This window comes from Myodes glareolus, chromosome 2, assembly GCF_982192425.1.
Source record: "Myodes glareolus chromosome 2, mMyoGla1.1, whole genome shotgun sequence".
Classification (NCBI taxonomy): Eukaryota; Metazoa; Chordata; class Mammalia; order Rodentia; family Cricetidae; genus Myodes; species Myodes glareolus.
This window is the reverse complement of record NC_142027.1, coordinates 106,988,157-106,998,832: the sequence shown is the minus strand read 5'-3', so window position 1 is coordinate 106,998,832 and position 10,676 is coordinate 106,988,157. Positions and strand designations below refer to the sequence as shown.

The 10,676-nt window shown below is 43.8% G+C and overlaps 1 protein-coding gene across 6 annotated transcripts in view; it reads right to left on the bottom strand.

Annotated features, from left to right (window-relative positions):
- Positions 1–8,241: 8,241 nt before the first annotated feature.
- LOC146895486 (NXPE family member 3-like) overlaps positions 8,242–10,676 on the bottom strand; it is a 78,307-nt gene continuing 75,872 nt past the window's right edge. For all 6 annotated transcript variants that reach the window (XM_087903394.1, XM_087903392.1, XM_087903396.1 and 3 more), the window contains one exon: positions 8,242–8,967. In XM_087903394.1, coding sequence (XP_087759520.1) covers positions 8,435–8,967 — 533 coding nt within the window. In that variant the 3' untranslated portion in view covers positions 8,242–8,434. The remainder of the gene's footprint in view (positions 8,968–10,676) is intronic.

Sequence of the window (10,676 nt, the reverse complement as noted above, 5' to 3'; positions counted from 1 at the left end):
TCTGTCTTGTCATATGTAATTTTACTATGGTAAATTTAAAGCCTTCCTTTTTTATTTAAACACAAAAGGGGAGGGGATGTGGGACTCCCCTCTGTATGCTGTGAATACCATTGGTTAATAAAGAAACTGACTTTGCCTGATAGGGTAGAGTAGAGCTAGGTGGGGAAAATTAAACTAAATGCTGCAAGAAGAAAGGCAGAGTCAGGGGAGAAGCCGAGGAGCTGCCAGAGACAGACATGGTGAAACCTTGCCTGTAGGCCACGAGCCTCGTAGTAAAATATAAATTAATGGAGATGGGTTAATTCTAGACATAAGAGCTAGCTAGCAATATGCTCAAGTAATAGACCAAGCAGTGATTTAATTAGTACAATTTCTATGTGGTTATTTTGGGAGTTTGGGCAGCTGGGAAACGAACAAGCAGCCTCCCTCCAACAGATGTGTAACTTGTTTCCCTGCTCAGAAGGTTGGGAATGGAGGTGGCAAATATCCGAGGTGATCCTTATGCTATCTGTATGACTGAGACCACACCAGATCCTCCCCTAAACCCTTAACATAACACACGTACCCTATCCAAAGTGTCCATCCTCATGAAAAACGTGAAACGAACTTTGAAAAAAGTTTTGATATGATTCTGCATCTTTGTGCACACAGGAAACTTTCCCCCAAATAGTACAGCATTTCAAGATGCCTCAAATTAACTGCTCGGTGTTAGGCTTTGGAAGCTTAAAGCCACACAGGCAACTGAGTCCTGCTGAACTGGACTTCTTATTTGCCTCACCTCCAGAGTTACTCTAAAAACTCTGGTATCTACAGAGACCCTACAAAGGGTCCTGCAACACCTACTCAGAGAGTAAAAGGGAGACCTTGATTTTACAACATTTCTCCATAGGGACTCTAGTATAATATCTGCTCTAGCCTTAAGAGGGGTCTATAGGCAGGAAGTATGTCAGGATGTGTGCTCACCTCTGATTGGATGAGTAAGACAGAATGTGTGATCACCCTCAATTTGGGGAAGGTGTGAAGTACATAGCCCTGTGGGTTTTGCCTTTCTAAGCACCCAACTAAAGTAATTCGAGGCCATTCTGTGGGGATCCCAGGTATGAACCTGGCTAGTGTTCATCCTTCTGGCCGATATTTAATAAAGCTTGCTTCAAAATTGGCTCAGAAATTGGTGGTGGTCTTATTCTCTCTCAGTGGGATTAACACTGGGGGACGGTACAAGTACTTGCCAATATTTATAGACCCTCTACATTTGGGTAGAACACAGGGGGTCTTGGCCTGAAAAGAGAGTCACAGAAGAGTCTTCCTTGTGCCCCAAGGATTGTGGTATCAGTTGGGTAGATTCTGAGAAATGCCTTGGTCAGCTCTGGATATAAGATGTCACAAGTTTATCCACTGCCCTATACTGGAGCCTCTACAGAGGGAATAAAAATGGTATAGGTTGATAGAAAAACAGTGAAACACCAGGATATTTCTTTCTGCGAGTGTTTAAAAAGAACAGACCCTATTATAAAACTAAGAAACTGAGCCAGGCAGTGGTGGCTCACTCCTTTAATCCCAGCACTGGGGAGGCAGAGGCAGGTGGGTCCCTCTGAGTTCAAGGCTAGCCTGGTCTAGTGGAGCTAGTTCAGGACAGGATACAAAGCCACAGAGAAACCCTGTCTCATGCCCCTTTCCCCCCAAAAAAACCCTAAACTGAGAAATATTATAAGCAGCCAGTCAATGCTTATTATGAGATTTTGTAAAACTTGCATTTTAGAAGAAATCAAATGATTCTACAAGTAATTTGGTTAAGGTAAAAATATTTTCAGACTGTCTAACAAGTTGTAACTGCATGAACAGCAAGCCTAGAAATGGGCTGTAAAAATAAAAGTCTACACTTTGCAGACCCTGAAAAACTCGAGATTTCCTGATTTGACAGATGCTGTCCGAAGGTGTTGTTTCAGATAAAACTGTCTGATTTGTACTTTGCGTTTTCACCTTGACCATTAATGGGGAAGTGAGAAAGAGATCTGAGACTCTGAAACTTGCTAAATGACTTATGTAGTCATTATGCTACATAAATAAAGAGTCTCTTTGGTTGAGAGATACAGCTGCTGAACCTTCAGATTTACATTCGTTCCCCCTTTTCCCCCAACACTCCACACCTCCTCTTTGGCACCTGAACGCGGCTGAAGCTGGACTTTGGCAATGTACTGATGGTTTACTGAATATGTTTCTCTTAATGATTTATATAATGGGAAAATACGTTTGTTTATTTATTTATTATGTATATAGTGTTCTGTCTACATGTATGCCTTCTGGTCAGGAGAGAGTGCCAAATCTCATTACAGATGGTTGTGAGTGACCATGTGGTCACTGGGAATTGAGCTTAGGACCTAAGGAAGAGCAAGCAGTGCTCTTAACCACTGATCCAACTCTCTAGCCCAGGAAAATACATTTTAATAAGGACCGTGGAACACAAGGAAAAGAGACAAAGTCATAAATCAGATAACTGGTATGAATCTCTCTCTCTCTCTCTCTCTTTTTTTTTTTGTTCCCACTGGCTACCCACTCTGCTGTCAGCCCTGGCTGGATCTATAATTCTCATTCTGATGAAATTAACAGTGGGGATCTTGCTTCTTGAATTCTATGGCCAATTATGAAAAACAAAGGATTAATTAAGTCTAATTAATGGCTTTTAGGACCAGCTAAACTTTAGAGCAGTGTGAGTCCACAATTTGACTCATCCACTAACGTGACTGGGGAATGTAACAGGCCTCCAGATCTCTGAAGGCTCCCAGATTTTATTACAACTAACTCCACGATGGAAGTAAGTTTAGCCCATAAAGCTCAGTTTATAGATAACACCAACTGTCAAAGTGAAAACAAAGACCTAACTAATCAAACTTCTGAGGAAGTCTCTAAAAGTACTAACCTTGCTTTTATGGCTTCTGTAATTCTGCTTCTGACTAACAGTTCCTGTCAACTGAAGTATACCAACCCAGAACATGTTTTGGTTTTTACGCTTAAAAGCTCACCCTTAGAAAGACTCAAGGCTACACTGGGATCCCAAACCCCCAGCACAGTCCCCAGTCAGCTAATAAAGAGTTTCCATTGGCTTAAACCCGAGTCCACTTAGTCTTCTCAGTGGGTACTCAGCCCCAGGTATGATAGCGCTGACCTGTAATTCCAACCTGCAAGAGAGGGAGAAGGAGGAGCAGAATCAAGAGTTCAAGGTCATGCTGGTTGTGCGGGCCCACAATCCCCCAACATGAAACAATCCATTTCCACTCTATTTTACTTATGGCTTCTATTCCTGTGATAAAACACAATGACTGAAAAGGAGTTTGGGGAGTGTGATGGCTATTCTTGCTTGTCAACTTCACTATCTCTGGAATTAACTGAATCCCCAAAATGAAGGGGCACACCTATGGAGGACTTTTGATTACTTAAGTGGGAAGATGCACTTTTAATTCATATCTTCGCAGTGGGAAGGCATATCTTTAATCCAGATTTTTTTTAAGTTTTATTTATTTATTTATTATGTATACAATATTCTCTCTGTGTGTATGTCTGCAGGCCAGAAGAGAGCACCAGATCTCAATACAGATGTTTGTAGCCACTACATGGTTGCTGGGAGTTGAACTCAGGACCTTTGGAAGAGCAGGCAATGCTCTTAACCACTGAGCCATCTCTCCAGCCCTAATCCAGATCTTTTGAGGTGATGTGACCCACCTCTATTTAGATCCATGCTTTCTGCTGGATGTCTATATAAGGACACAGAAGAAGGAAGCCTTTGCTCTTTGCTTGCTTGCTCCTGCCTCATTGGCAAGTCCATTTATTCCTTCACTGGCAGTAGAGCCTACTTCCTTGCAAATCTAGTGTTTACTGAAGACCATCTGAGACATCCAGCCTAGTGGACTGAACAGCTACTGGATTCTTATACCTTCCATTCATTAGCAGCCATTGTTATTCATTACACTGTAAATCACAGCTTGTAAGTCTTTCTAATAAATCCCCTGTGTGTGTGTGTGTGTGTGTGTGTGTGTGTGTGTGTGTGTGCGTGTGTATGCAAACAAATCACACACACATATACATATATGCACACACATACTGTAACATGAGGGCCTGCTTGTTGGGGTTTCTGTCCTGCCTGGTTCCCGCAGTCATTATGTCCCAATAAAAACCACACAGAATTCTACATTAGATGTAAACTCATTGGCCCATTAACTCAGGCTTTGTATTAGCTTTTATAACTTATATTAAGCCATTATTCTTATGTATGTTAGCCACATGGCTCAGTACATTTTTCAGCGGGGCAGGTCACATCCTGCTTCTTCAGTGTCTGGACAGGACTGGGCAGGAATGGGTTTCCTCCTTCCCAGAATTCTCCTGTTCTCATTGACCTGCTTCTACTTCCTGTCTGGTTGTCCTGCCTATACTTCCTGCCTGGCTACTGGCCAATCAGTGTTTATTTAAAACATAATTGACAGAATATATAAGTTTTGCTACTTTACACAAGAGAACCCTGAATAATATACTGGGTCTTACTTTTCTCTCTGCCACACATCTTTGACTCCTCCTCCTCCTGCTTCTCCCTTTCTTTTTCCTCTTCTTCTTCTTCTTTCTGTATGTTTTGAGACAGAGTATCTCTGTGTACCCCTGATTTTCCTGAAACTTACTATGTAGACCAGGTTGACCTTGAACTCACTGAGGTCTACCTTTTTCTGCCTCATTTATGTTGGAATTTTAAGTGTGCACTACCACGTCTGTCTTATTTGTCCATTTCTCTTTTTTTTTTTGAGACAGGGTTTCTCTGTAGCTGTGGAGCCTTTCCTGGAACTAGCTCTTGTAGACCAGGCTGGCCTGGAACTCACAGAAATTCGCCTGCCTCTGCCTCCTGAGTGCTGGGATGAAAGGCGTGTGCTACTACCACCCACCAATTGTTAATTTCTGAGTGAATGCACGGTTTATCTCTGTGCTATATATATTTATTTATTTAATATTGTTTTAAAGGTTTGATTTCATATTATTATTATTATTATTATTTTGAGCAAGGTTTCTCTGTGTAGCCCTGGCTGGCCTGGAACTCACTTTGTAGAACCAGGCTGGCCTGGAATTCAGAGATCCACCTGCCTCTACCTTCCAAGTGCTGGGATTAAAGGTGTGCACTGCCACAACTGGCTTTATTTTTATTTTTTTTCTTTTGTAGGTGTGTGTATCTATGTGAGTGTATGCTATATGTGTGCAGGTGCCTATGCCAATGGAGGACAGAAGAGGTCACTGTTCCCATTGGAACTGGACTTACTAGGTGTTGTACAGTGCCCACCAAACTGGGGACCTCTGCCAGAAAAGCAATCACTCACAATCACTGAGCAATCTCTTCAGCCCCCAACCCACTTATTATAAGGATTTGTCATGACTTTGTCAAGTCTGCAGGCAAGCAGACATTGATAAATTTTTTAAAAATTAGATTTATTTAGTTGGCTGTGCGTATGGACATTTTGCCTGTACGCATGTGCACCACCTGTATGCAAGGCCTGTGGAGGCAAGAAAAGGGTGTCAGGTCTCCTGGAACTGGAGATGGTTATTGTAAAGTTTTTATGGCCCGATAAGCCTCTCTGCCAAAGCCATAATCAAAATTAGACCAAATCAAACAGAATTAGAAAAAGTCCAGGTTTAATGGATGCCAGCGCTCCCAGGGGTGGGGGAGGTGGAGGGGTGGGGGAAGTGGGGGAGTAGAAGGGGTAGGGGTAGGGGCTGTAAAGCCCCCTTGGAAGAAAAACGAAGAGGAGGCATTGAGAGAGGAAAGGAGAACCGTAAAGACCACCTGTTTGGTCTCTGAGGGACAGTTTAAATAGCCTGTGGGAGTGGTCTTGAGCCTCTCTGGGGAGGGTTCATCATTGGTGGACTTTCTTGGAGGTGGAGTCTGGACTGAGGCGACTCCCAGGGGAGGGGGCTTGGGGTGGAAAGTCCAACCCAAACATTTCAGAATGGATGCCAGGGGCTGGGGTGAAGCATCCAACCAAACAGTATGAGGTTTCTGGGAATCAAATCTGGCTTGAAAGAGCAGCCAGTGCTCGAAACCACGGAGTCATTGCTCCTGCTCCAATAATTTACTTTTTTCTTCTAACCCTTTAGTTTATTGAGGGCTAGTTAGATTAGTACATGCTAGCAGGGTCCTCGGGTTTCTGTTATCATTGTTGTCTGGACCTCAACTGGCTCATGTCTCCTTTGGAAATGGACCATTCTTCTTTCTTACATACACAAGTGTCCACAGTGCAGCTACTGGAGTCCAGGAAATGTTCTCATTTTATCTTTTGTGTGACTTTGCTTGTCTTCCTAACTTTAGACATTGAAACTCTAACCACTGACAGGACTGTGTTTGGAAATCGTGACTTCGAGAAGGTAAAGATAAATGTGATTTTACTTATATCTATTTGTTGTTAATTTTATTGTGTTTTGCCTATATGCATGTCTGTGTGAGGGTGTCATACTACACTGTAATTACAGACCGTTGTGAACTGCTATGTGTGTGATGGAAATTGAACCGAGGTTCTCTGGGAGAACAGTCAATGCTCTTAACTTCTGAGCTCTCTCCAGCCCCTTATCTTAAATCTTAATTTAAGTTAAATGAGATACTTTGTTTTATTTTTCTTCTAATTTGGTCTTGAGTTCTTTCCAGAGAGTCACTAGTTCTTTAACCCTGTCTTGATGCAGCTCCTGTGTATTGCACTCCCATTACACTCTGTGTGCCGCTGGGGTGTGGCTCAGTGGTAGAGCATCTGCCTAGAATCTCCCAGTGAGGGGCTGGGGTATGGCTCAGTGGTAGAGCTCCTGCCTAGAATCACCCAGTGAGGGGCTGGGGTGTGACTCAGTGGTAGAGCTCCTGCCTAGAATCCCCCAGTGAGGGGCTGGGGTGTGACTCAGTGGTAGAGCTCCTACCTAGAATCCCCCAGTGAGGGGCTGGGGTATGGCTCAGTGGTAGAGCTCCTGCCTAGAATCCCCCGTGTGGAGCTGTAGTGTGGCTCAGTGGTAGAGCAGTGTTTAACATGCACAGACCCTGGGATCCATGCCCAGATTCACAAAAATAAAACAAACAAACAAACAAACAACAACAAAGGAGCAAAAGCACAAATAAAAGTTGTTGCAAATATTTCGTCACAGATGTGTGGGTTCCTGCGGGTCCGTGAAATGAAGACTCAGAGACATTGGGAATGAACTTAGCCTCTGTGGCTTCAGGGGCTCAGTCTTCGTGAACTGAGGAGCCTTCCCTTCACTTCCCAGCAGCTTTATTTTTTCCTATATTTACACTTTAGCGACTTGATTTCCATATCTCAAAACAAACTGGTAGGAGCGTCTGACAATACAGTGCCAGGTGCACATACCTGATTCATGAGGTGCCAAGATGTTTGGGTTTTCTCTAAAGCAAGTTTTTGCATAGGCCTTGTATCCATGGGAAACTCTCAGTCAAGAGTCACACAGGACAACAAAAGACATTTGTAACACTGTGTGAAAACTCCAGAGCCAGACCAGGTATAAGCCAGTGGGGTTTCATAGCTAGTGGAGGTTACTTGCTACCCCTCTGGTGCTAGGTCAGCGAGACATTATACCATGAAAAGTAGCAACATCAATTGGGCAGTGGTGGCTCATGCCTTCAATCCCAGCACTCGGGAGGCAGAGGCAAGTGGATCTCAGTGAGTCCAAAGCCAGATTGGTCTACACAGAGAGTTCCAGAACAGGCTCCAAAACTACACAAACATATCCTGCCTTGAAAAACAAAAACAAAAGTAGAAACATCTGTATAAAACTCTTAGTTTTTCCCCATATTCCCATCCTGGTTGTGATAGCTCATTACACACAGGTCTGCAAGCTGTTATCATTGGGAGAAGCTATAGGTACAAGATGCAAGGGATCTGTATTCTTGCTCATGGACTGCAAAATCTGTAATTAACCTAATTAAAAATAAAACATATGCTGGCAGTAAGTGGTTGCAAGGCTGTAATCACAGCACTCGGGAAACTGGAGCAAAGAAGCAAAGGTATGATTTGGATAGTTCGGTGAATAAGGGCACAAACATCAGGGTCTGAGTTTGAAGCCCCAACACCACATAAAAAAAAAAAAAACTGATAAGAACTTGTGCTGTAAGCCCAGGGCTGTGGGTGTCAGAGACGAAAGGATTAGTGACCCTTCCTGGCTGCCAGCCTAGATCCAGGTTCACCAAATACAACCACAAACGATCAAATAGAAGACACTATGTAAAATATCATCTCATTTATATACAATTAGACTTATCCGTGTGGTCCATAGAAAGATGTATAAAATATGGTGATCTGAGTGTTACAGCAGGTAAGCCAGGGGTAGCTTCAGCTACCCATCATTTGCTGTCCATCATTTTGATGGCCCCCACCCAGGCTCTGTATCCATCCATTCTGTGGTCCTTCTGGAGCACTCAGGCGGGGCAGATGAAGGACAGGAATAATTCCACTTCGTTGCGGACAATAAGCTTCTTTGGGTGGATGTTGTCCGGTAGAGCCAAGCTGGAGGTCATTTCCCATGCATCCACAAAGGCCACTTGGAGACCTTCAAAGGCAGCTCGGAGGAACCTGTTCATCTGGATTGTGAGCCAGTCACTGCCATACACGGATTTGTAGCCAGTATTGGCCAGTTTGATAACCACCAGAGTACTGGGTTCCCTGTCCAGCAGGGCTTTCACAGCTTCCCGAATCCCTGCCAGTCTTCGAGCAAAGATGGATGGAGGGAAGGTGGTGAAGTGGGCTCCCATACCGAGCACCACCACCGTGTAGGGACCCCCGGCCAGGCCATGCAGAACTCTGGCCACAGAATGCAAAGATGCCACTGGAGTGCGATGAGAGCGCAGGGGCCAGCTGTGGGCCCTCCAGTGCAGCACTGTCCCCCGAGCTGTGTCCACAGCCATCAGGGGACCTGCCTGATATGGGCCATGTAGATCAACTGGCTTCAGAGCTGTCAGGAGGAGGAGAAAGAAAATATTAACATAGGGGATCAGGAAGATGCCTCAGCTGACAGCCCTGGTGCCTTGAGTTTGAACCCCTAAGGTTCATAGAGTGGGAGGAGGGAAACAGCTCTTGTACATTGTCCTCGGATCTCCTCACACACATGGTAGCAAGTGATTGTTCATATAGACACCAAATAAATAAATGTTATGAAAATTTAATAGCAGAATTGTCAATTACCTTCTTGTACAAATACACATTCCTACTTTTGGGGGTGGGGAACAAGGTCTCACTGTGTAGCCCTGGCTGGCCCAAAACTCTCTATGCAGACCAGGTTGACCTTGAGGTCACAAGTCTGCTTGTATCTGTTTCCAGATTGGGAACATTAAAGGTGTGCAACACTACAGTGTGTGTGTGTGTGTATTATATATGTGTATAATATATAATATATTACATGTACATTTTCTCAAAAACATATGTTCAATATACATATTACACATATGTAGAAACACAAGTCCTCTGCAAGCACTCATCCCTGAGTCATGTTCCAGTCCTTAATTCTATAAAATGTTGGCTATGTTACACACTTTTCTTCTTTTTTCTCTCTTCTTTGTTCACTTGTTGTAGGACAGGGGCCTGTCTCATAGTCCAGGCTGATTGAGGGTGACCTTGAACTCTTGATGGACCTGTCCCCACCTGCTGAGATTACAGTCAGGCCCTGCCATGTCCCATGTTGCCACATGTTTTTCCACCTCTCCTTCCCTCCCATACTTTCCTTTCCCTGCCCTTTTCTACCTCCCCTCCTCTCTTCTCCCCCCTTCCATTGTGCTGTTGTGTGAAGATATGTGTTTATGACATATGTGAGTGAGTGTGCACACGAGTGTATCATGGAGTGCACATGCACATGGAGTCAACTTTTGAGAGTCAGCTCTCCTTGCACCATGAAGGTTCTAGGGTTTGAATTCAGATCACCAGGCTTGCATAGCAAATGCCTTAACCTGCTGAGATGTTTTACTGGCCTCCGCCCATTTTTCTTTACCATCTTTACCTGCAAGGAATTCAGACACTTCCTTCTCTTGGGTTTTTGTTGAAGAGTTACCAGACTCCTGCACCTCATTCCATACTTCAAGAGGAACATTATCTAATGTTTCTCTGTTGTCTTAAATGCAGCGTGGATAAAAGAAACCTACTATCTCTACTCAAGTTGCTCTCGACTTCCTGAATTTCCCCCGCATCCCAGTCAACTAATATCTTGATAATGACCTCCAGATGTTTTTGTTCTCATTGCTTGTTTTTGTTTTGAGTTAAGGGCTTATGTAGCTCAGGCTGGCCTCAACCTCACTAGATAGCCAAGGAAGACCCTGAACTCCTTATCCTTCTGTTTCTACCTGAGTATACTACTTTAACCCAGGTTTTTTTCTCTCATCTCTCTTTACTTTTTTTATTTTTTAGAAGGGTCTCATTGTATTGTTCTGTCCTGTCTCTTTAAGAGACAACCATGCCCATTCCTTCCCCCATCCACCGTCCACCAAGGCAAGCTGATCTTCAGCTTCCAGTCTTAGTCTCTTCCTTTCTGTCCCAATCTTGAAGAGGCAGCTTCTGTCTCTCTCTTCTCTCTTTCCCCCTCTCTGTTTATCTCTCTCTCTTTGCCTCTCACTCTCTGCACTTCCCCCTTCTCTTCTTCCCTTCCATAACCCACTAAATAAATATCCAACTTTA